General features: G+C 40.0%; 1 protein-coding gene across 1 annotated transcript in view; it reads left to right on the forward strand.

Moving 5' to 3' along the window:
* Positions 1–1,112: 1,112 nt before the first annotated feature.
* Positions 1,113–26,404, forward strand: part of LOC122106201 (golgin subfamily A member 6-like protein 22) — a gene marked incomplete at its 3' end in the record, with an annotated part of 37,197 nt that continues 11,905 nt past the window's right edge. Inside the window, 1 exon segment of the mRNA XM_042677500.1 lies at positions 1,113–1,181. Coding sequence (XP_042533434.1) covers positions 1,113–1,181 — 69 coding nt within the window.

Below are 26,404 nucleotides of genomic sequence, written 5' to 3' on the forward strand. Positions count from 1 at the left end.
GAAGCAATATTACTTCCCTTTTTTTTTTCTTTTTGTGCTGGTGTTAGGTCTTGAACTAGGGCCCTCCAACTCTCATTTTTCACTCAACGTTATCACCACTTTCAGGTTTTTGCTGGTTAATTGGAAATAAGAATCTGAAGGACTTTTCTGCCTGGGTTAGCCTCGAGCCCTGATCCTCAGCTGTCAGCCTCCTAAGTAGCTATGATTCCAGGTATGAGCCACAGGAACCTGACTTGAAAGCAATATTTGTGAAAGCTAAGACTGATGGAAAAGTAAAAATGTGTTTGTTTATTCCAGAAATGTATATATTAGCAGAAATCGCTGTGACCAATGTATGAGTTCTCTCCTCTTAGTACAAAAACAACATGAAACAAAAGATTGAAAAAAATTACAGTCATCTTAAAATTTTCCAGATAAAGAAACCACAGGTCAAAGAGCTTAAGTATTTCAGTGCCAGTCACAAAGTTCTTAAGATTTGTGTCTGAGTTTCTCTGGTTCCATGGCTCTTGTTCTTTCCAAGTTGGTCTTCCACAACAGCTTAGGTTCATTGATTTTCTATGTTAGACACAATATAACTAAACTCCTGAAAAATAAAACAGAAGACAGACAAACCGGAGCTAGGGAAAATAGAGACTCAACAGTGCTGGTGAGGACAGGCCCAGGAGAAAAGCCATGAAAGGTAAGTTCTGGCTGTCTAGTCTTGACACCTCATTAGGATAATAAGACTCTGTGTGAGACTTGGTCTAGGAACGTTACACTTAGGCATCTTTGAGGCCCTATGCTAGGAGATCCGCATTATGATTAACCCTGTTTTACACATAGATCAGATGACTCAGTGGGCATAAGGCCAGGAAGTTAGCTGACTTAGTTGGAGTCTGTTGGGAATCTGAATCTGAAATGTTGCCCATAGGCTCATAGGTTTGTAAGCTTGGATCCCAGCTGGTGACTATTTTCAGAGAAGCTGGAGGCTGTGGGAGGAGGGGCTCACTGGAGGAAGTGGGTCACAGGGGCGGGCCCTTGAGGTCTATGGTCTTTTCTGTTGACCTATTTCTGTCTTTCTCTGTTCTGGGTTGCCATGAGTTAAACAATGTCTACCACAAGTTCATGCCCCCATGATACTGGATCTCAACACAAGACCAGAAAACACAGCCAGGGGACTAAGGACTGACACTGCTGATAGGGTAAGTTAAAAATAAATCCTTCCAGGGCTGGGAAGGTGGCTCAGTGGTAGAGCGCTTGCCTTGCATGCCTGAGGCCCTGGGTTCGAATCCTCAGCACCACATAAGCAAAAAGAAAAAAGCCGGAAGTGGTGCTATGGCTCAAGTGGTAGCGTGCTAGCCTTGAGCTGCAGAGCTGAGGGACAGCGCCCAGGCCCAGAGTTTCAGGCCTCATGACCGGACCCAAAAATAAATAAATAAATAAATAAATCCTTCCACATTTAAATTATTGATGCCAGAATTTTTGCCCTAGAAACAACAATAAAAAGTAATACAGCCTTGTACCTGTAATCCTAGCTACTCAGGAGGCTTAGATCTGAGGATCACAGTTCAGGGCCAGCCCGGGTAGGAAAGTCCATGAGACTCTTCTCTCTAGTTAACCATCAGAAAACCAGAAATGGAGTTCTGGCTCAAAGTGTTAGAGTGCTAGCCTTGTGCACAAAGGCTCAGGGACAATGCCCAGGCCCTGAGTTCAAGCCCTATGACTGACATTAAAAAAAAAGATAGATTCTCCAAAGAAAACAGAGAAGATTCCATAAGAAGGGTCTAAGATTCATGAAAGTCTGACAAGTAGAAAGCACTTCACCAAAAACTAGTTTCATCTACCACATAGTTGATTGTGTTGACAGACTGTCCCAGAAAAAGAAAGACCCACTAATGTTTTAAGATATAAAAATGGTATCTCAAGCACTTTTCTCAATAAACTTGGACTTTTTACAATATATGAAACTGCAAAGAAAAACACAGCTTTGAGTAATGGAATATGGGCCCACCACCTTTAATCATGACTAAAATAAATTTCATTAAAGCTAAATTTCAGGAGAGCAATCAATTGGATATCAATTTAGATACAGATCTAATTATTAAAATATATGCTTTTTCAAAGTCCATGTGGTACTTTGTGTTCTATTGTACTTTTGAAAATTTCATGATGATTTTAAGTATGTCTATGCATTAGTTATAAAAAGGGAGCTCAAAAATTGGTTATCTACTTGTAGAAAACTAAAGCTGGATCCTTATATATCACCCGCACCAGAATCAACTCCAAATGGATCAAAGACCTCGGAGTCAAAGCAGACACTCTGGAATGGAATAGGAGAAACCCTAGGTCTTGTTGGCACAGGCCGAAATTTTCTTAATAGAGACCCAGAAACACAACAAATCAAAGAAAGGTTGGACAAATGGGATTGCATGAAATTGCAGAGCTTCTGCATGGCAAAGGACATAGCTAGCAAGATCAATAGAAAGTCCACGGATAGGGAGAAGATCTTCACTAGCCATACAATGGACAAGGGTCTCATATCTAAAATATACCTGGAACTCAAAAAATTAAATCCCCCAACAACAAATCCTGAAAGAAACAACTGCCCAATAAATAAGTGGGCTAAAGACTTAAAGAGAAACTTCTATGAAAAGGAAAGAAGGATGGTCAATAGACACATGAAGAAATACTCAACCTCCCTAGCCATAAAAGAAATGCAAATCAAAACAACATTGAGATACCACCTCACCCCAGTTAGAATGGCTATAATCAAGAACTCTAATAACAGATGCTGGAGGGGATGTGGATAGAAGGGAACCATACTTCATTGTTGGTGGGAGTGTAAACTTGTTCAACCACTTTGGAAAGCAGTATGGAGGTTCCTCAAAAGACTCCACATAGAGCTCCCCTATGACCCAGCAATCCCACTTTTAGGCATTTACCCAAATGATCACAAATAAGACCATACTAAAGCTACCAGCACAACTATGTTTAATGCAGCATTATTTACCATAGCTAAGATATGGAACCAACCCAGATGCCCCTCAGTAGATGAATGGATCAAGAAAATGTGGTACATATACACAATGGAATTCTATGCCTCCATCAGAAAGAATGACATTGCCCCATTGTTAGGAAATGGAAAGACTTGGAAAAAATTATATTACATGAAGTAAGGGAGGCCCAAAGAAACTTAGGTCCCATGGTTTCCCTTATTTGCAATATCTAGTATACGTATGAGTCAAGCAGAAAAGGTCAGATAAGTTGATGTTAGGGAAATGAACCCTAAGATATGTATTCAAATGTTTTTTTTTCTTTCATGCGATTGTTTCTAACACATTTATAAGATGATTTCATTGTTGCTTTGTATGTCCCTCCCCCACAGTATAACCCCTGCTTTCACTGTATTTGATGTCGGTATAATTTGTGGAGGGGAAGGGGAAAAACAAATCGTTTAAATAGGGATACAGGTGGACCCATTGCAACAATGAGCCATACAAGTCGTTATGTCGAAAACGAACTTTACAACTTTCGTTGGTGGGGGGGGGAAGGGAACGGGGAGGATTGGGTGGGGGAGGGGGAGGAGGATGGGAAGGGATGGGAAGGGGAAACAAAGGGGGAGGCTACAATGCTTGATAAGAAATGTACTCATTATCTTGCCCATGTAATTGTAACTCCTCTGTACAGTATTTTCACAATTAAAAAAAAGAAAATGAACTTTACAACTTTGGTGGGGGGGGGGGAAGATTGGGCAGGAGGGGGGCAGGGGAGGCTGGGAAGGGATGGGAAGGGGAAACAAAGGAGGAGGCTACAATGCTTGATAAGAAATATACTCATGATCTTGCCCATGTAATTGTACCCCCTCTGTACAGTATTTTCACAATACAAAAAGGGAGCTCATTGTGCTATTTCCATGCCCTTCCATTTATTTATTTAATGAATTCATTTAGTGTGGCAGTATTGGGGCTTGAACTCATGGCCTGAATGCTGTCCTTTAGCTTTTGTGATCAAAGCTGGCACTCTGCCACTTGGGCCAGAGCAACCCTTGTAGCTCTCTTCTGGTTAATTGGAGATAAAGATTTTCAAGGACCTTTTCTGCCTTTTCTGGTTTGGCTTATAACCACGATCCTTAGATCTCAGCCTTCCCATAGCTAGGAATATTTGTATGAGCCACGGGCACCTGGCTCTATACTTCTTATAGATTGCATTTAAATGTTGTGAATTCATACATGTCTTTATATGCTTCACCGCTGAATGTATAAATGTATGTGTGCCTTGTGATGTATGTATGGCATTGAATATATGTATGCCAGGACTGCCAACCAAAGTACTCATGGGTCTGGAACGTTAGGAGGAGAGACCTCTGGTAAGGTAGACTCTCGGAATGGTGAGCCACTGAGCTGTTGTGCCCTAAGAAGTGAAGTCTCATGGGATTAATAATGCTAATTTTTATTTTTAAACAATGTTAACTTGTACAGAAAGCTTTCAACCCATTAGAACATCATCCTTGATTCTGTAAATCCAACTTGAAGCAATCTGTTCACTAATCTTTTTCAACCAGGTCATGATCTCTAATATAAGAAAATTGCTAAACAATGACTTATTAACCAGGAATTGGTGGAATTACCACACTGCTTCAGTTTCTCTTAAAAAATAAGCCAAAGGAAACTGGGTGTTGGCTCATGTGTGTAATTCTAGCTACTCAATAGTTGAGATCTGAGGATCACAATTTGAAGCCAGACAAGGCAGGAAAGTCTATGGGAATCTTATCTCTAATTAACTACCAAAAAGTTGGAAATGGAGGTGTGGCTCCAGTGGTACAGTGCCTGCTCAGGGGCAGTGCCCAGGCCCTGAGTTCAAGTTCCAGTACCAGCAACAAACAAATAAATAAAAACAAATGGACTGGTGCTTAATGAGCTACACAAATGTTTATTTAAATGATTTAAATCTTATTTTTTCTTATCATTCATTTCTAAGTGTCCATCCTATTGTTTGCTACTTAGGAGAAATTGTATAGTTCTCACCTTTTTTAAAACATGGAATAAGAAACACTGAGGTCTGAATTTGCTTCAATAGAAAAAGAAAACTGAAAAAATCAGCTAAGTTAGCAACTTTTGGTTTGGCAAGCAACGCCCCTGGAAGCTTGGTTTTAAAGACATGGATATTTAGTTCTCCAAAAACTTAAATAAGAAAGGAAGCATCAAATAGCTAGCCTAAAATTGAGAAATAAAAGCAAGTTAATATGTAATGGTTAATTAGAAATCTGACAAAGACTTGTCTTTGTATATATACATGCACTTCACCATATAAAGATGTTAAGATTTAAATAAAAAGGCTGTAAAGAGTATCTCTTAGTCTATGATACTTACTACACATGATTTGTGGCAAATGTATAATGATTGGTTCCTTCTCTTCTTCTCCCAGTTTCTATGGAAAAACAAATTACTTGCTGTATAAAATACAGGTTATCAGCATTATTGCTAATTGATGGTATAGCTTCCAAATTCCAAGGCACATACTGAAGATTATGACCTAATCTTACTCAGTAGCATTTCATCAATCACTAGCCAGAAAATAACACACAGTATTTTCTTTGGATCTATGATGCAACTTAATAGTGGCAGTTAAAATAATTAAAGGCCAGTAACCAGATTAAAAAGGTTTACTTTGTGATTTTTTTCTTACTAGAAAAGGATATATATTAAATGATGCTTGAGTTGAATCCAGAGTGGTGGGGGAAAACCCCTTCAATTTGATTTTTTAAAAAAAACCTTTCAATGAGTCTTTTATAAATAGCTACTTTTGCCAGTAAAGGGCTTCTTGGGGAGATAATGGTAGAATAGCTAATCTCTGAGTCTCATAAATTTATATGATTGGGTAAAGAAAATGGGGGCAGATTTAAAGGAAGAAGCAAAAACTCAGTGGGTAAAAATAAGAAGAGTATCAAGTCTTCCAACACCAGGAAAAATTGGGATCAGGGAAGCGATGTGAATGGCTGTGGTCAGAAGGTATCTGCTAGAAGGGGAACTTGGAGGATATGGGAATGAAAGGCACTCATTCCAGTGGCTTTTCTTGACTCTACAGGATTTTGGGGAAATTATTCATTGTATTCCTTGATAATGCAGCTAAGACTAGCAAAACTGCTTGCAAAAAACTAACATTAGATTGGTAAGCATTAAATCATTTGAGAAAACTGAACTAAGTTGAAGTTGAATGGATTTGTTGGAAGTAGAAGGAGCACTAGCCCCTGGCAAACACTGATCTACATATATTGTTTGCATATATAGACATGTCCCAATGAACCACCACCCTCTACTCTAGTGGGGCATGAGTAGCTCATACCTGTAATCCTAATTACTCAGGGGATTGAGATCTGACAATCATTCTGAAAGCCACACCAGGAAGGAAAGTCCATGAGACTTCTCTAACCACCAAAAAGCTGCAAGTAGTGCTTTGATTCAACTGGTAGAGCACTAGCCTTGAGTGAAAAATTCAAGGGACGGTGCCTAGGCCCTGAGTTCAAGCTCCAGAACCAGCAACCCACTTCCACACACATATAAACACATAAAAAAAATGAATTGCTTTTCTTCTATTAAAAGTAAAACTTGGCCAGGCTCTGGCAGCTCATGCCTGTACACGCCTGTAATCTTAGCTACTCACTGGGCTGAGATCTGAAGACTGAGGTTCAAAGCCAGCCCAATTAGGAAAGTCCATGGGGCTTAAACATACAATTCACCAGCCAAAAGCTGAAATAGAGGTATGAATCAAGTGACAAACTGCCAGTCTAGATGAAAAAAGCCACACAAGAGCACTAGGTCCTAAGTTAAAGGACCAGTTACTACAACACATGTGTTGTGGGCACACACACACACACACACACACACACACACACACACACACACACACAGAGTCTCTCTCACACACACAGAGTAAAATTTGATGCTAAATGTAAATAAAGTAACTCGTTGTAGGATATACATGGGCTACAAAAGCACATTTTTAGCAAGATCCTTTCACACCATGATATAAAGTGAAAAATGACAAATCCAGTTTTTCAGAACAAAAAAGCTGTTCAGTGTTTAAAGAGAATAGAGATGGCAAGGCACTGGTGATATATACCTGTAATCCTAGATACTCAAGAGGCTGAGAACTGAGGATTGAACTTTGAAGCTAGACTGTACACAGAAAGTCCTTGACATTCTTATCTCCAGTTAATCAGCAAAAGGCTGCAAGTGGGGATGTGGCTCAAGTGGTAGAGTGACAGCCTTGAGAAAAACAACCAACATAGAATATAGGGTCCTGAGTTTAAGACCTAATACCAGCATGCGCATGTTCAGTGCAAAGTAGTGGAAAATACACTAAATTATAAGCTTTTTCCTTTGGTGCTTTTAAAGCAGAATTTTGTATGTATATTTAAAATTTAAGTGTAATTTCTTTCAGCTTCTTTAATTGGTGGTCCAAATCACTAATATGTCCTCATCAGGAGAAGGGAAATTTTTTTCCACTAGATTAAACCACATCTTTTATAAACTACAATAAGAAATTATTATTTGAAATGATCAACATTTCATTTATAAACCAAGTCAAAGTTATTTGGGGCACAATTTACTTCAAATTTAACTTTTTCATTTTAATGATTCCAAGAAGACAATGGAAACAAACTTGTAGGACATTTATGCAAGGCTAAATAATCTCTATAACTGTCTTGGAAAGTATTGCAAGGATAGAATGCATAAATATATGCATACATATTTATATACATACATGTATAGTATACACCCATATAGTATACACACAAATACTCCCTGGGAAAACTAACATGTATAATAAATGAATGTATAAATAAATGTATAATAAATGAACACAAAAATCCAGCCTACTTGTCAGGTGGTGTATCTGTCAAGAACCTCAGCTTGTTTCCCCGTTCCCCAGATCCTTCCAGGACTTCCTGCCCTCCTTCCTTTCCTTTCCTTTCCTTTCCTTGTCTCCCTCCCTCCCTCCCTCCCTCCCTCCCTTCCTTCTTCCCTTCTTTCCTTCCTTCTTTCCTTCCTTCCTGGAGTATGGGCCTGGGCATTGTCTCTGAGCTCTTCAGCTCAAGGCAAGCACTATACCACTTGAGCCACAGGACCACTTCTGGTTTTCAGGTGGTTAATTGGAGATAAGAGTCTCATAGACTTTCCTGCACGGGCTGGCTCTGAACCACGATCCTCAGATCTCTGCCTCCTGAGTAGCTAGGATTAGAAGTGTGAGCCGCGGGCTTCCAGCTGACCTTATTTCTTGTAGGGAGCAGACACTCCTGCAGCAGGCCCAGGAAATTCTTGGGTAAGATGGTGAATGTCATATACCTGCTGCTAGCTGCAGAAGTGGCAGTAGAGGAGCCCAGATGTAATCAGGACCAACAGTTACAGTGCATTTGATTATAAAGCCCGCATCCTGTTGGGATTAAAGACTCACAAGTGACTATGTTTCTTTTACTCTTCAGATCCATGAGTAAGAATTCTTGCTGCTGTTTTGGTGATGGGCTAATGAAAATTTTTGTGTGTGCCTTGAACTTAGGGCCTGGGAGCTGCTGCTTCCTTAGCTTTACACACTCAAAGCTGGTGCTCTACAGCTTGAGCCACAGCTCTACTTTTGTTTCCATGTAGGTTAATTGGAGTCTTGGGCTGGGAAGGTGGCTCAGTGGTAGAGCGCTTGCCTTGCATGCACTAGCCTTGAGCTGAAGAGCTGAGGGACAGCGCCCAGGCCCAGAGTTCAGGCCCCAGGACTGGAACCCCCCCCCCAAAAAAAAAAGAGTCACAGTCTTTTCTGCATGGGATGAATTTAAATCACAATCCTCCAGTCTCAGCCTCTTTAATAGCCAGAATAATAGGTGGGACCAACCAGTGCGCAGCTGAGACTTTTAGGAGTCCAGGGGGTACCTTCATTGCACTAAGGGAACAGGTATGAACAGGACCTTGGGAAGCATGGTCATCTTGGCTTTTCAATGACACATTCATTGGTCTTTGTGGGCTACTGGACCATAAGCTGTTGGTGTATAGCTCCTTGTTTCTCTCAAATCTGTTAGGAGGGCTTCCTTCTGAGACCAACAAACTGACTGAAAATGTACAAATTACAGGAAGGCTTCAGAAAAATTACAACCAAACATCACACCTTCTAATTCTCTTTAACTGTGCCTCCCTCCTTTCAGTGTCTATCAAATGCTTTGAATAGATAGGTGATAATTTTTCAAACATTTGTGAGTAGCTTTTTCTAAGTGATACAAACAACAAAATAAGCAGAAAATGAGAATCTTAGTGGAAACAAATAATACAGGGTACAGATGAAACCTTATGATATATGATATCCTCAGAGCAATAAGGGAATAGTTTGAGAGCCTGTAGCAATCACATGATAACAAAAAAGGGACAGAGGGGATAAAAAGGGAAAGGAGATACACAGTAACAAGAGAAAGCTTTAAGCACAGGACTGTTATACTAGTTACTGGAGGGAGGCTGAGATCTGAGAATTCATGTTCAAGCCAGCACAGGCAAGAAAGTCTGTGTGATTCTTATCTCTCATTAAGCAACCGAAAGTCAGAAGTGGAGCTGTGGCTCAAGTAGTAGAGTGCCAGACTTGAGCAAAAAAAAGCTGAGAGGCAGCACCTAAGTCTTGAGTTCAAGCTCCAGGACCATAATAAAGAAAAGAAAAACAAATTGAGGGTATGGATGAGGGCCAGGATAGATGGTGAGGAGAATGATGAAAGGGGGTAGCATTGATCAAGATGCATTGAGTACATTAATTGATATGTTGAATTGAAGCGCCTTGTCCAACTATTTGAAGGTAAAGGTAATTGTTTTAAAAAGATAAATAACTGAAGGAAAATTCTTGAATGGGCAAATGATAATCTCCAACACACTAAATGAAAATGAACAATGCCAGGCACCCATTAGGAATTCTAGAGAATGAGGGGGGTTGGAGGTGGGGGGGGGGGAACAATGACCTTAAAAAGAAATCTTCCTGGGCTGGAATTGTGGCTTAATGGTAGAGTGCTTGCTTGCTTAGCATATATGAAGTCCTGGGTTCCATCCCTCAGTACTACATACACAGAAAAAGCCGGAAGTGGCGCTGTGGCTCAAGTGGTAGAGTGCTAGCCTTGAGCACAAAGAGGCTCAGGGACAGTGCCTAAGCCCTGAGGTCAAGACCCAGAACCAGAAAAAAAAAATCTTCCAGATTGGGAATAAAATCCAGAGTTTTCAGTTAAGACTTGGAATTAATCTGACTTGAGTCTCCTCGTGAAAGCTTAAGGACCATAATATAATGCTTTCAAAACTCTGTTAAAAATAATATATTAAATATATATGAGTGTCAAATATAAAGACATTTTACGCATGTAATGAACTCAGGAACTGTGTCTTCCTATATACTCTTTGGAAACCACCATGAGGTAAGTAAGCTTTGGCCAAATGAAGGAGTGTAGGATAAATGGAATAAGTGAGGCTTTTCTCACTGAATTCTTTGAGGTTGTATGTCCCTGCTGGGTTAGCACAGCCATGCATCCTTGAGCCCTCTGCGCATTTGCTATCTTTTGGGTACCCTTGCAAGTAACCTTGAGATTGGATGCGCATGTGCAACCTCATATGGCCATCCTTGGCCAAATGTCAGTTGTATCTAGAGACCTGGAACCTCCCATGAGGAAGGGCCATACGGGGTCTCAGGGCAGCATCTGGGCTGCAGGACTAGAGGACAAGAGGAGCATTTGGAACTCTTGCAGGAGTCCCCATGAATTGAGGGAACTAACTGGCCTTGGCAGATAAATTACCCGGTAACTTTGCGGAACGTGGTTTTTAGAAGGGTTTACACAGATCTTCAAGAGTTGGAGAGAGGTGTAACAAATAATGCTTACAAATAAGCATTAGCATTAATTCTAAAAGGAAAGGTTTTATGTAATAAAGGAAGACAGGCCTCTCTTGACATTGTGATGAATACCATTAAAACAATGGTACAAAAGACTTCTTGGGAGAAGAAGTTGGAAAAAATATAAGGACAAGCAATTAGGGGAGGGAATGTAAGATACTAATTGGGTATTCCATATTTGGACATCAGTAGGTGATATCATAAATAATATCAAATAAATACTTAAAACTTCAGAAAAAACACAGGAACAAACAACTTAAGAGTTAGTGGGATTATATGGTGAAGTGTTATAATGAAATATTATGCTAGTCATAATAAGCTTAATAGCAGTACTTTATTTTTTTAACAAAAGCCTCTGTGTGTGTATGTGTGTGTGTGTGTGTGTGTGTGTGTGTGTGTGTGTGTGTGTGTGTGTGTTCATTTGTGTGTGTGTGCCAGTACTGGGGCTAGAACTCAGGGCTTCATACTCATTTTTGATTTTCTTTTTTTTTTTGCTTAGGGCTGGGTCTTGACCATTTGAGCTATAGCTCCATTTGCTGCTCTTTGTTGGTTAATAGGAGATACAAGTTGGGTGCCTCATGCCTGTAATCCTAGCTACTCAGGAGGCTGAGATCTGAGGATCTCAGTTCAAAGCCAGCCCGGGCAGGAAAGTCCGTGAGATTCATTTCCAATCAACCACTAGGAAACCGGAAGTGGTGCTGTGGCTCAAGTGGTAGAGCACTAGCCTTGATTTGAAGAGCTGAGGGACAGCACCCAGGCCCAGAGTTCAGACCCCACAACTGGACCCTCCCCCCCAAAAAAAAGAATTTGTGGAAGTCAGAGACACCCAGGTGAGAACTAATGAAATAAAAGTTAAACTTATACAAGATTAGACATTTATATCCTTGATTTTCTTGTCTTTGTCTACTCCTCCTCTAACATATTGTATTAATTTAGGCCCCACAAAATGGAGATATGCCCTGACACCCAAGTTCAGATTCTCACTTAGGGGATTCACTTTTATAGCTTCAACAACTTCTTTATCATTTCCTTATTTGGCAAATGAAGTTGCAATCATTTCTCAGAGTTTTTGTAAGGATTAGTTTACAGACTAATAATAAAATGACTTTTACTGGGCTTGGCACATAATAGGCCCTCTATAAATGCTAGATCATCTCTTGTTAATGTCATAAAGGGAGACATTTTAAGGTGAATTTTATGTGACTTATTATTCCAGGAGCAGAAATGTACAATAAATGTTTTGTCTTGGAACTTCTACAGCTCTTTGTAGTTTAACCATCAGGGCAAATTTCTGTGAATAACCTTATGCTTCTTGTATGCCTACTTGAAGTTATATACATTTTGCTTGCTTATTTTAATTATGTGCATATATTTTATCTTCTGTATCTATGAATGTGAAAGAATTATCTGTGGAAACCTTACTTACCTACTGTATTAAATCCTGGGGATACCAAAGCCCCAGACTGTGAGATTCTATTCTATTCTATTCCTCTTATGCCAGTACTGGGGCTTAAACTCAGTGTTCTCACTTGACTTTTTTATTCAAGTCTAGTGCTCTATCACTTCTAGCTGGAAGACCAGCTTTTTAAAAAAATTTTATTGTGAAAATACTGCATAGAGGGGTTACAATTACATGGGCAAGATAATGAGTACATATCTTATCAAGCATTATAGCCTCCTCCTTTGTTTCCCCTTCCCATCCCTTCCCACCCTCCCCCCCCCCACCCCCCCATTCTTGCTCCCCCTTTCCCCCCCAACAAAGTTGTAAAGTTTGTTTTTGACATAACAACTTGTACAGCTCATTGTTGCAATGGGTCCACCTGTATCCCTATTTAAACGATTTGTTTTTTCCCTTCCCCTCCACAAATTATACCGACATCAAATACAGTGAAAGCAGGGGTTATACTGTGGGGGAGGGACATACAAAGCAACAAAGAAATATGTGTTAGAAACAATCCCATAAAAGAAAAAAACATTTGAATACATATCTTAGAGTTCATTTCCCTAACATTAACTTATCTGACCTTTTCTGCTTGACTCAGACATATACTAGATATTGCAAATAAGGGAAACCATGGGACCTATGTTTCTTTGGGCCTGCCTTACTTCACATAATATAATTTTTTCCAAGTCTTTCCATTTCCTAACAAATGGGGCAATGTCATTCTTTCTGATGGAGGCATAGAATTCCATTGTGTATATATACCACATTTTCTTGATCCATTCATCTACTGAGGGGCATCTGGGTTGGTTCCATATCTTAGCTATGGTAAATAATGCTTCAATAAACATAGTTGTGCTGGTAGCTTTAGTGTGGTCTTGTTTGTGAACATTTGGATAAAAATGCCCAAAAAGTGGGATTGCTGGAAGAACAGCTTTTTGCTGGGTTAATTGGAGAAAGAATCTCAGGGACTTTTCCTGACTGGAACAGCTTTGAAACACTGTCTTCATATCTCAGCCTCCTGAGTAGCTAGGATTATAGGAATGAGCCACCAACTCTGGGCAACTCTGACGGGGTTTTTTTTGTTTGTTTGTTTTTGGTTTTAAGCAACAGTAATTTGTTCTCATTCTGTTCCTATTCTGGAGGCAAGATGTTCAATATCAAAGGAATGTGGCAGTATTTCCTCTCATGTTTCCAGAATCCTTCATTATCTATTCCTACTTCTGAGTGCTTTCTTACAGTTGCCTTGAGTTCCTGGCTACCTGGCTGTATCGCTCTATTCTCTGTCTGCATGTCTGTTTCTTTCTTTTTATAGACACCAGCCATTGAGTCTGGAGGTTAGCCACTGGATTTGAGGCCAAGCTATTGGATATAGGTTTTACCTAATGTAGTATGACTTCAGCTTTACTTGACTTCCTTCAACAACCCTGTGTTTTCAAAGAAAGTCATCTTTGCAAGGGGCTGCGAATATCAGGATTTCAATATAAACCTTTGGTAAGCTACAGTTCAGCTCACAACAGATATCATTTTAGCTACCCCGAAATGCAATTAACTTCAAGGATTATTGTATTGTAATTGGTAGTTCTTTTTGTCCCTAATTTCCAGGAAAGCTAAAAAGTTTTGTTAAATCTTAACAGAAAAAAGTCCAATACCATTTTAATCCCCAAAGGTGATTTTCTTTTATCCTTTCCTTTTTACTGATAACTGGATATTTCTTTTCATGAGATGGACATTGTCTGTCAGCCAATGGAAACATAACAATTTATGAACAATGTATTCTCTTCACTTTACAAAAAAGAAAAGTAGAGCTGGCACTAGTGGCTCACACCTGTAATCCTAGTTACTGAGAAGGCTGAGATCTGAGGATTGCAGTTCAAAGCCAGCCCGGGCAGGAAAGCCTATGAGATTTTTTTTTTTTTTATCTCCAATTATCCACCAGAAAACTGGAAGTGGCGCTGTGGCTCAAGTGGTATCATGCTCACCTTGAGCTGAAGGGCTCAGGGACAGTACTCAGGCCCAGAGTTCAAACCCCATGGCCAACCAAAAAAGAAAAAAAAGTAGAGAAATGTGTTAGTTTGTATGTTAAAAACAAATGCTAAATTACCAATCTGCTTTCTCACTCATGAAAAAAATTAAGCTAATTTCTAATGCCTGAATCTAAATTTCTTCCTGACAGCACTAAAAGTATAGTAGGTGATTTCTCAACCCTGATTCTTGAGTCATACCCAGGGTCCCTTGAGGATAACAGGAGGAAAAACTTTCTGTAGCTAAGTGGTTTTGATCAAAATCACATCATACAAAATAAGCTTAATGGACCCCAATAAAAATTCCTTGTGGTAATTGAAAGTATAGCTCAAGTGGTAGAGAGACATCTGGAAAAAAAGAAAAAAAACCAGACTCTTCAGAGTATATACTCTTCAGAGTATAAGGCCCTTAATTCAAGCCCAACCTAGTGAAAATACAAGGCTCTGAGTTCAAGTACTGGCGCGCGCGCGCGCGCACACACACACACACACACACACACACACACACACACACACACACACACACACACACTACAAAAAAGACACCCTGGGGTGTGGGGCACCTCTCATATGGAGGATTCCAATAGTTTAACTCTGTTAAACAAACAACTTAGAGTTCAACAAAGTGAATATCAAGAATCTGAAACTTATTTTGACAGAAGCGATGAGACTCAAGGTGGGAAGGGGAGAGAAGAGTGGAGAGCGCAAAGGTGGAAAGGGGAGAGATGGGAGAGGATAATGGAAAGGGTGACATTGGGTGAAATACACTGTACTCAGAAACTGACATGAAGTACGTTAAAATCCCATCTGTACAACTACTTAAAGATAACTAAGAAGTACTTCTGTCCAAGTGATGTTAAAGAAGAAGTGCAAATTAATCCATATTTGAATGTTACGCTGAAAATGGTGCCTTACCTACTCTAAAAATACTTCATCTCAGATTAGCTAAGTCATTTCATTCTGTATTTGAGTCTAATTCCTCAAAGGAAAAAAATATATGCAAATACTCTTTCTGATTCTGAAAAATTTCACATCAAACAACAGTTATGTGTCTACATTCAAAAGAAATTAGCTTTCCATTTTTACTACTCATCTGTCAAAATCGTAAATATCATGGGAACATCATTTTTTTCTTTTTTTTCAAATTTTAATTTTTTGTGAACATACTGTACAGAGGGGTTACAATTACATGGGCAAGATAATGAGTACATTTCTTATCAAGCATTGCAGCCTCCTCCTTTTTTTTCCCTTCACATCTTTTTTTTCTTTTTTTAGTTTGCTTATTTTTAGTAGTACTGGGGTTTGAATTCAGGACTGTGAACTTGCTAGGCAGATACTCTACCACTTGAGGCATACCACCAACCCAAAATTATGAAGTTGAGCCTTTGAATATTGGGATATTTAGCTGTGATTTCAAGCCAAGTTTCACACTGGGTATTTTATGTATGTATGTATATGTTCCAGTATTAGTACTTGAATTTGGAACCCCATGGTTTTGTTTTTGTTTTTTTCTAGTCCCGGGGCTTGAACCCAGGGCCTGGGCACTGTCCCTGAGCTTCTTTTGCTTAAGGCTAGCACTCTACCACTTGAGCCACAGCACCACTTCTGGTTTTTTCTGTTTATGTGGTACTGAAGAATGGAACCCAGGGCTTAGTGTATGCTAGGTAAACACCCTACCACTAACCCCAGATCTGGGCACCATGTTTTACCTTATCTTTTTTTGCTTAAGGCTGGTACTCTACCACTTGAACCACATCTCTACTTCCATTTGCTGATAATTGGAGATAAAAGTCTCTTGGACTTTCTTGCCCGGGCTATTTTTGAACTGTAATCCTCAGATCTCAGCCTCTTGAGTAGCTAGGATTACAGGTGTGAGCCACAGATGCCTGGCTGGGTATTTCTGTATTTAATTTAATAATAGAGTCTCTGGCTCTTATTTTGCTTTGAATCCAAAGAACAGGTTCTGTTTTCCATGTGGGTGTTTTCAGTTCCTGGCAGCAGAGCAATGAGACCTATTTTATTATGCCTTCAGTGCCTGGTAGCATCTGGCATGTAGTTGGTGACTGGAAAATATTTCTGACTGAAGGACTGACACTATAGCCTGTGGGCATATGACACCTTCATAATCCCTGAAGTTTATAAGTGTGAAGTAGAGGGTGCAGGGACTTGTTCAGAAATACCCTCAGCATGGCGCTTCACCCAGAGGCATCTAGGATGGCAGAGTATTTCACTAAAAATACTTGTACTTCAATTGGGCTTCAGGGAGGGGGAAAGGAAAATGAGGGTGTTGGGAGGAGGTCATAGAACAACTACTTAGAAAAAGGCAGGAAGATAAGGGAACGCAAGATGGGGTTGTGGCAGCCTGTGACTTCCCAGATGGACCCATCCATTCTCCAAGCCCTTCCGACCTCCAAATCCCTACTAGAGGCCTGTGGAAAAGACACTCAACAAAACCATCATGGGACAGGAAGAAAGTAAATCCAGAAGCGCAAATGGTTTTATAGCTTTCTCCATTTTTCTTTGACATATAGACTAAGCAAAAGGATGATAGAAGCCAGGCACTGGTGGTTCATACCTGAAATCCTAGCTTCTCAGGAAGCTGAGATCTCAGGATCACAGTTCAAAGCCAGCCCAGGCAGCAAAGTCTGTGAGACTCTATCCTCCAGCAAAAAGTCAGAAGTGGAGGCATGGCTCAAGCGATAAAGTAACATCCTTGAGCAAAATAACTAAGGTATAATGTCCAGGCCCTGAGTTCAAGCCCCACCCAGTATGGGCATACACACACACACACACACACACACACACACACACACACACACACACACACACACACACACACACACACACCTTATAGAATGTTTCTTAAACATTGCTGTAATTATATGTATTTGTAAATAAGGAGAGGTTGAAAACATTGTTACAGTTTCTAGTCCAGACTACTTCTTATTGGAGCTTGCAATGATTCATGCATTCACTGGTTATACAGCCCTTGCTATGTGTCATGCACTGCTCAGAGGTGACAAGGCAGATGGCCCCTGTTCCTTCAAAGTTCTTATAGAAAAAAAAAATGGACAAGAATAGAAAGATAGAGCTGGGAAGGTGGCTTAGTAGTAGAATGCTTGTCTAGCATGCAGGAAGCCCTGGGTTCCATTCCTCAGTTCCACATAAATAGAAAAAGCCAGAAGAGGCGCTGGGACTCAAGTAGCAGAGTGCTAATCTTGAGCAAACAGAAACTCAGGCATAGTGGTGCCCAGCCCTGAGTTCAGGCTCCCAAACTGGCAAAAAAAAGCAAGAAAATCAGGAGGAAGCCAGGCACTTGTGGCTCATACATATCTGTAACACTAGCTACTAAGGAGGCTGCAATCTGAGAACTGTGGTATAAAGCCAGCCCAGGTAGAAAAATATGTGAGGCTCTTACTTCCAATTAAGAAGCCCCCAAAATAAATAGAAGTGGATTTGTGGCTCAAGTGGTGACAGTGCTTAGCCCCAGGAAGAGCAAAGAACAACAATAAACAAAACAACCTTACTCCCCATCTCTCTCCTCTTCTTCAGGATAATGTACCTTCTGCTCTCTGCTCCGTTCTCAGCACAGGAACACACCAAAGGAATGTGCCCCTGGGCCCCTCTTAGTGGATCGCTGCTCTTTCAAATACCATTCCTTCACTAAAGCATTTTACATCTTTGGCCCAGCCCATGCCAATATGGTTTCTGTCCATCTCATCATCCTGAAAATGCTATCAAAACTCCAGCCTGGGACCAGTGACTTACTGCCTATCATCTTAGCTAATGAGACAGCTGAGATCTGAGGATCATAATTCAAAGCCAGCCCAGGCAGAAAAATCTGTGACATTCTTATCTCCAATTAAGCACCAGAAAAAAAGGCAGTGGAGCTGTGGCTCCAAGTGGCAGAGCCTTGAGAAGAAAAGCTCAGAGACAGTACCTAGGCCCTGAGTTCAAGCCCCACAGCTGAAAAAAATTCCAGCCTCCCACATTTCCAGATTCAGTGACGTACTCATGCCAGTCAGCCTTCTAAGCCCTGCCTTCTCCTTACAACCCTTCCTTCTACTGACATTGTGTGTGTGTGTGTGTGTGTGTGTGCATATACATGCATGCGTGCGTGCCCCTACTGGAGCTTGAATTCATGATCTACCTCTTAGCCTTTTTGTTCGAGGCTAATGCTCTACTACTTGAGCCCCACCTTCACTTTTGGCTTTTTTGGTAGTTATTTAGAAATAAGAATTTCATGGACATTTCTGCCTGGGCTGGCTTTGAACTGACCCTCAGATCTCAGCCTCTTGAGTAGGTAGGATAACGGGTGTGAGCCATAATACCTGGCTCCGTTGACTTCTAAAATGTCATAGTATTGTGTTATCCTGTCTTCCTGATGCCTATGTTCAGTTTTCTTTTCACATGCTTCATCTTTGCCTTAACCTTTAAATAGCCACCTCTCCCTCCCCCTCTCTCTTTTCTATGTTTTTTGTCTAGGTATTGCTGCCCAGTGAAGGGCTTTGAATATTGTCCACAGAATGATGAATACTAAGTTTAGATTTTTACCCCAGACAACCCTCTTGGACTACAGGCTTGAATACCTAATTTCCCTCTTCACATAGCCACATGGAAACCCATCAACATCTCAAACTTAGACCAGTCAAAGCAGAATACTCATCCCAAACATGTTACTGTTCTAGTCATGATTGTCTCCAAAACATGGCATCTTTACCTAGATAACTGCCTAAACCTCAAACTGAAGACTTACCCTGGCCATCTCAGATTGGGCCTTTTCTCTATTTCCAAGTGTCTCCTTCTTGGCCTAGACAGTAACAGCAGCTGGGGGCAGAGCAGCTGCCTTCTCCGCATGATCTATTTCAGGCTTCCACTCACCTGCTTTCCTGGCCTCCTTCTGGAAGCCTAAAGTTATTTTGACCCTTCTAACTGAACATATTACCTACCTACTTAACGTACTTTAATGGTTTATGAGTGAATTTTAAAGAAAACCTGAAACCCTTAACCTATAGACTTAGTTGCCTCCTTCCTTCCTCTACTTTGATTCTTATTATTTTTGCTTTCACTAAATTCTTTCTGTGCCCATTTCCCTTTTGTACCAGTTCTGGAGATTGAACTCAAGGCCTGGGCACTGACCCTGAGCTTTTTTTGCTACAGATCAACTTCCAGGTTTTTAGTGATTTATTGGAGATATGCGGTTTCATGGACTTTCCTGCCTGGTTTGGCTTTGAACAAAAATCCTTAGATCTCATCCTCCTGAGTAGCTAGGATTATAGGCAATGGTCGTACATCAGTGCTCAGCACATACCACATCTTAACTCATGATCCAGTTTAATGTATCACAGGTGTCAGAACTCCCTCTGTTATTTTATGATTATTTTATTCTCTTGATAGTTTTATGTATTTTTTGTTTGTTTCTCTCTTTCAGATTCATGAAGAAAACACAAGTTATAAACCCAAAGCTTGACATCTCTTTCTTACACCAAATTCTAAAAGTTCTGATAGAATGGATCCTTAATTCATTCCACTTGGGATGAGACAGTCTTTGAAAGCATGTACTTAAAGACAAATTGTGCAAATGTGCTGTAGGAAGAGCAATTATTATGGATGAGAAGAGTGAGGAGAAGACGGTGCAATTAAAAGGTTCATTATAAACAATGTAGACATTACAGAATGTTTTTGTGACCCAAGCAAAATTACTATGTGCCTCATGTCTTTTTCTGTTGGCAAATCTGTCTGGCATATTATGTCTGACACCAAACCTCTCCAGCTCTGTGCCTACAATTCCTTGTCTGAGACTGACAATGTTTACTGAATAGGTCCCAGGAGGGTTCATTGTAAAAGCTTCTCTTCAGGGTGTCTGTGTTAAGAAATGATGGAACTTTTAAGAAATGGTTTCTAACTTGGGCACTGGTGGCACATGCCTATATTCCTAGCTACACAGAAGGCTGTGATCTAAGGATTATGGTTCACAGCCAGCCTAGGTAGAAAAGTCTGTGAGGCTATCTTCAATTAACCACCAAAATGTCGGAAATGAAGCTCTGGCTCAAGTGGTAGAGTACTCGTTTTAAGCCGAACAGCTCGAGGACAACACCTAGGTCTTGAATTCAAGCCCCCGACTGGCGTGTGTGCCAGAAAACCAGAAATGGCACTGTGGTTCAAATGGTAGTGTGCTAGCCTTGAGCTGAAGAGCTGAGGGACAGCACCCAGGCCAAGAGTTCAAGCCCTATGACCAACAAAAAAAATTATAAAGGAAATATAATAAATAGATGATCAAAACTTTGAAAGGGTGACAATGATCAAGATGCATTGTACTTCTAAACTGACAGATTGAAATGAAACCTCTTGTCCAACTACTTAAAGATAGTTTTAACAAAAGAAAGAAAAACATTTAAAGTGCATAAAATCAGCACAATCAACTAAGAATCTATTTACTTGGTTTTATTTGTTCTCCATCAGTAAAATTTATTTTTGTCATTAAGTTTGTCAACACTTAAGTATAAATGAAAAAAGGAAAAGGACAAAGCAAGGGACCACAAGAATACCCATTTATGTTCAAGAAACCCAAATCAGGTTCTCCAGTTTAAATCTACATTTTCTACATGAAAATTTGGAGATCTCTTGACTACTCTAAGCCTTTCATTTGAGAAATTAAATTCAAAGTTTTCTTGAGAAAAAAAAATCTTTAGAAACCTGTAGTTACATGTTTCATAAAGTCAATACAAATTAGACTAATGAAAAACAAAACAATCCAGGTATTAGTGATTTATTTCTGAAATCCCAGCTATCCAGGAGATCTGAGTATTGAAGTCTAAAGTCAGCCTGGGCAGAAAAAGTCTGGGAGACTCTTATTTCCAATTGATCAGCAAAAAGCTAGCAGTGGAGGTGTGACTCAGTGGTAGAGCACCTGTCTTCAGGATAAAAGCCAAGTGAGAGTATGAGGCCCTGAGTTCAAGCTCCAATACTGACAACACATGATGAAAACTTTAAGTTGAAATCCTCAGAAGAGTTGTACTCTGAGAGTCAAACTATGACCTGGGTTTCTTTGGGGATCAATTCCCAGGAAGCCTCTTCCTATCTGAATGGAAGGAGGGATGGTGGCTCTGTGCAATTTATATTCTTGTATTTTATTCATTCAAAAGGAATTCAGACTTATTTTTTGAGAAAGATGGTGATGACTTCTTCTTCAGTTACAGACCATCTGACTGTTTCTATTTTAATCCTATATTTTCAGGATTTTAGAAAGATGGGTTAGAGATATGCCTTTTACCTTTCTAGGAACAGGTAGAGCAACGTATTTGTCAATCCAAACAGAAATACATGGATATAGAAAAGATAGTCTCTTTGGGCCCTGGTGGCTCACACCTGTAATCCTAGCTACTCAGGAAGTTGAAATCTCAGGATCTCCGTTCAAAGCCAGCCCAGGTAGAAAAGTCTGGCACTCTTATCTCCAATTAACCACCAGAAAACCAGAAGTGGAGCTGTGGCTTAAAGTGGTAGAGCAGTAGACTTGAGCAAAAAAATCTCAGCAGCAGCAGGCCCTGAGTTCAAGCTCTAGGACCAAAAATAACAACAACAAAAAAAGAAGAAGAATAAAAAAAGAAAACATGGTTCCTAGAAGGAACACAGTGTTCACAATTTTAGAAGCTGATCTATTTTCTATGAGGAAAAAGTTCTTAGAAGATATATACATATGCATACACATATATGTGTGGATGCACATATGTCTATCTGTATATGTATGCATGTATATATCTGTGTGTATATGTATATATCTGTGTGGATATCTATGTATAGCATATATGTGTGCTCATAATATATGCACAAAGAAAATGTCACCTTATTTTCTATCATCTTTCTACTTCTTTCCTTTCTTCTCTTTGTCTCTAAACTCTCAGTTCTTCCTTGGATTGAGTCAAAGTCTTCATTTTTCCTGGAAATCATTTTTTAAATGATATTTTTATTATATTTAAGTAGCTGTACAAAGGAGTTACCATTCGACAAAGCAAGAAATCAATTCAGATTTCACAGCTCAGTAGCAGATCTGAGCTAAGAGAAATCTTGGCTGAAACTTTCATGGGAGTCTAGTTAAGAAATTCGATACTAAGAAAAAAATTCTCTGGGACATGGTAATGGTTGTATCTAGCAAAACCACACTGGATTGCAGAAGCGAGGTGAGCAGGGATAGGTCTACACATTTCCTCTCAGAGGAGCATTGTGTTATTTTTAAATATTTCTGATCTTTTTTATTTTTTGCAAGTCCTGGGGCTTGAACTCAGGGCCTGGGTGCTGTCTCTGAGTGCCTTCTGAGCCACAGCTCCACTTCTGGCTTTTTCAGTAGTTTATTGGAGTCTCATGGACTTTCCTATTACAGGTGGCTGTGAATTGGGATACTTAGGTCTCCTGAGTCTCGAGGATTAAAGGTGTGAGCCACTGGTGCCAGATACATTTCTCCTTTAATGCTGCAGCTGTCTGGCAACCATTAAGTTAACTTCTTTCTTCTAAACATTTGGCAAGCTCTGATGACAAAAATAAGCAGAATGGAAGCAGAGAATTTTGTCCTTTCTATTAGTCTAGTAACTAGACAATGGTATGCTATTGAACAGTTTACTATCTTAATTGAGCTAAGTAGTTTTGAAATCTGACCCTAACTGTTGGAGTATTTATTAATTTGAAAAACTAAATGGAAACCTACGTTGAATTAAGAATTGAGCAGCAAAGTTTTTATCCCACTCATATACATCTACAACTTTTTTCTAATAAAGAATAAAGAATGGCATGATAATATTATTGTAATTTTTTCTTGAAATGTATACCTCAAGACAGTAATTATTAGCATTCCGAACAGTCCTTGAAAGTAGGTTGATTCTGTTTTTTTCCTCCTTAGTTCTCAATGAAGCTACATTTCCTCCAGACTTGAATAACATTCTGCCTAGTTATGTAGGTGCTTGTCAAGCCCAGCGCCAGTGGCTCACATCTGTAATCCTAGCTACTCAGGAGGCTGAGATCTGAAGATCGTGATTCCAAGCCAGCCCACATAGGAAAGTCCAGGAGACTTTTATCTCCAATTTACAGCCAACAGTGACACAAGTGGAGCTGTGGCTCAGTGGTAGAGCACTAGACTTGAGCAAAAGAAGCTCAAGGACAGCACCTAGGCCCTGAGTTCAAGCCCCAGGATCTGCAAAGATAAAAAAATAAAAAGGCTGGTTGTATTTGTAGATATTTTCTGAATGCAATACCTCTAAAACCTCCCCAGCAATAAAATCAGACCTACTACATAGGGAATTGCCTCCTCCTTTAGATGTAGACAAGGGTATTATAAATAATCAACAACAGATAAGAGATGACAACGGCAGCTAATGAGCAGAAGGAATTAATCCTCTTTGTACTTGTGTGGTTGGATGAGACAAGGTAGCTGGGCTTTGAGTGTGTTTGAGTGCAATCTAGCAAGCATGTTGATCTCTCTACCTGCCACTCCTTCTCAGTAAGGCTATTGGGAACAGAGGACTTCAAGAGTGAGGATATTCTCAGGAGAGGATCACAATGGCTCAATAGCTACGTGGATATGACCATATAAAATGATGTTTATCAAAATGAACTCCAAGAAATGCAACCAAAAGGTTTTTTTCATCTACTGTTTGCAGTTATTTCTTTTCTCTTTCTTTTTTTTTCCTGTGGTTTATTCTCTGTTGTCACTGTTGTATCTAAGTTTATCTGATTTGGGGAAGAGAAGAGGAATCAGAAATGGTGGGACAAAGGGTGAACCAATTTAGTAGCAATACTCACTAGACATTATGTTGGAAATAACTTTACAACTTGGGGAGAGAAGAGTTGGGAGGGGGAAAAGAGGGAGATGAGGGAGGGGAGGACACTGTTCAAAACAAAATGTACTCATTACCTGACTTGTATAACTGTAACCCCTCTGTACATCACCTTTACAATAAAATTTAAATTAAAAAAAAGAATGAGGATATGGCCTGAAGCCAGTGGCTCCTAGCTAGTCAGAAGTCTGAGATGTGAGGATGGCCATTTGAAGTCAGCCCAGGCAGAAAAGTCTGTTAGGTCCTTATCTCCAATTAATCAACAAAAAGCTGGAAGAAAGTGGAGCTGTGGTTCCAGTGGAGTTGTGCTTCAAGTAGTAGAGTGCTAGTAGCCCTGAGTGAAAATGCTAAAGGACAGCACCCACGCTCTGAGTTCACGCTCTGGACTTGCATGTGCACACGCATGCATGCGTATCCCTCCACACCCCGCCCTCCCAGGACTGAAGATAAGCCAGTGGGAAATGGCATGCTGGAAACTTACTTTTATTTCCATATTCCCCATTGTTCTGGTTCAGCTCAGGAACCAAGAGAAGAATAGGATCTCTTCCTTTTCTTAGATCGGTAAACTTCCTAAAACTCAACAGAGGTTGACTTGCAGAAGCCAAACAAAACAGTGTGTTTTTTTGTTTTTGTTTTTTTGCAGGTAATACCACCCAGGGACAAAGTTACAAGGAACAATAATCTAATACAGAGATACTATCAATTTATAAATGTAGCACAAAGATGAATGAAAAACTGGGGTATTTTTAGAGCACATGATATAAACAATGATACAATAGGCCTTCTGACTAGCAGGTATGGACAGAGCTGGCCACTATTTCTTCTACTCAAAGCTAGACCAGGCATATGCCTGTGGCGGGCCTTTACCTACAAAGAATGGCTGGCTGCCATGATCTGAAGATCTAGTTTGCCTCCAACAGGGACTAGCAAGTGTCACTGGCAAGTCAGTTACTTCATCTCTCTTTCCTCACCTGTGCAATGGCAGCAGTGCCTTTCTCGAGCATGTCATGTGATGGTTCATGATTAAATGAGATCATGTTTATGAAAGCCATCCATCCAAATGGAAGTTGTTATTCTTAAAGAGGACTGCACTGGGGCCCAGTGACTCAGGCCTGTAATACTAGCTTCTCACGAGGCTGTGAGGACTGTAGTTGGAAGCCAGCCCAGGCAGAAAAGTCTGCAAGACACTTATCCCCAATTAACCAGCAAAAAGCCAGAAATGGAGGTGTGGCTCAAGTGGTAGTGCACCAGTCTTGAGCAAAAAAGCTAAACAAGAGTGCAAGGCCCTGTGTTCAAACCCTAGTACCAGCACAGAAGAAGAGGAGGAGGAGGAATATTTGATATCTATAATATTTAGATTAAGTAACACGGTAAAAGCCAACTATTGCTTTGGATTATAACATTAAAATTATAAATTGCTTTGAATCATAGCCCTATTAACATTACAAAGGAAAAAGTATAAGCAGAAGAGAAGAAATTTAGTTTTGAGAAAAAAAAAATCCTTTACAGTACTAGGAGATCTGTGGAAAGCTGTATTTTCCTACCTAAAATATTGTCTGACCTCCTTACCGATGAACTGATTGAGGTCAAGGATGACTTCTGGCATGGAGTGTCAGGAATTCTAAGAACATAGTGTTCATTAATTCACAAAACCCTAGGGTTAGTTCATGCCGTAAACATCACAGTACCCATAGCTGACCTTGATGGTAATGCTAAGACTCAGACCCAAGTATCAGGAAGAACAGTGATATACATATATATAGTACTATATTTTATTAAGGTATACTATATATATAATATATAAGAATATATTGCATATAATATAAATATTAAATATTAATAGACAGTCATTCTGAGTTTCCTGTGTTGATTTATTTCCTCTGCTGGTCCCAAATAATTTTTTTAATTAAAAAGTTTTATTGTCTTTATTCTAGTTAGGAGCTGGTGGCTCATGCCTGTAATCCTAGATACTCAGGAGGCTGAGGTCTGAGTATCACCTGCTTCAAGGCCAGCCTGAGCCGAAAAGTTATGGGACTCTTATTTCTAAGTAACCACCCAAATCCAGAAGTGGAGCTGTGGCTCGAGTAAGGCTAGCCTTGAACAAAAGAAGGTCATGGGCAGTGCTCAGGCTCTGAGTTCAAGCCCCAGGACTGGCACATGCACCAAATTATCTTTAAGTAGTTGTAAAAAAGGAGTTGCCATTTAACAAAGCAATTTATAAATATGCACATTTAATAACCATT

Source organism: Dipodomys spectabilis, unplaced genomic scaffold (genome assembly GCF_019054845.1).
Source record: "Dipodomys spectabilis isolate Male_0828 unplaced genomic scaffold, ASM1905484v1 ptg000039l, whole genome shotgun sequence".
Taxonomy (NCBI): Eukaryota; Metazoa; Chordata; class Mammalia; order Rodentia; family Heteromyidae; genus Dipodomys; species Dipodomys spectabilis.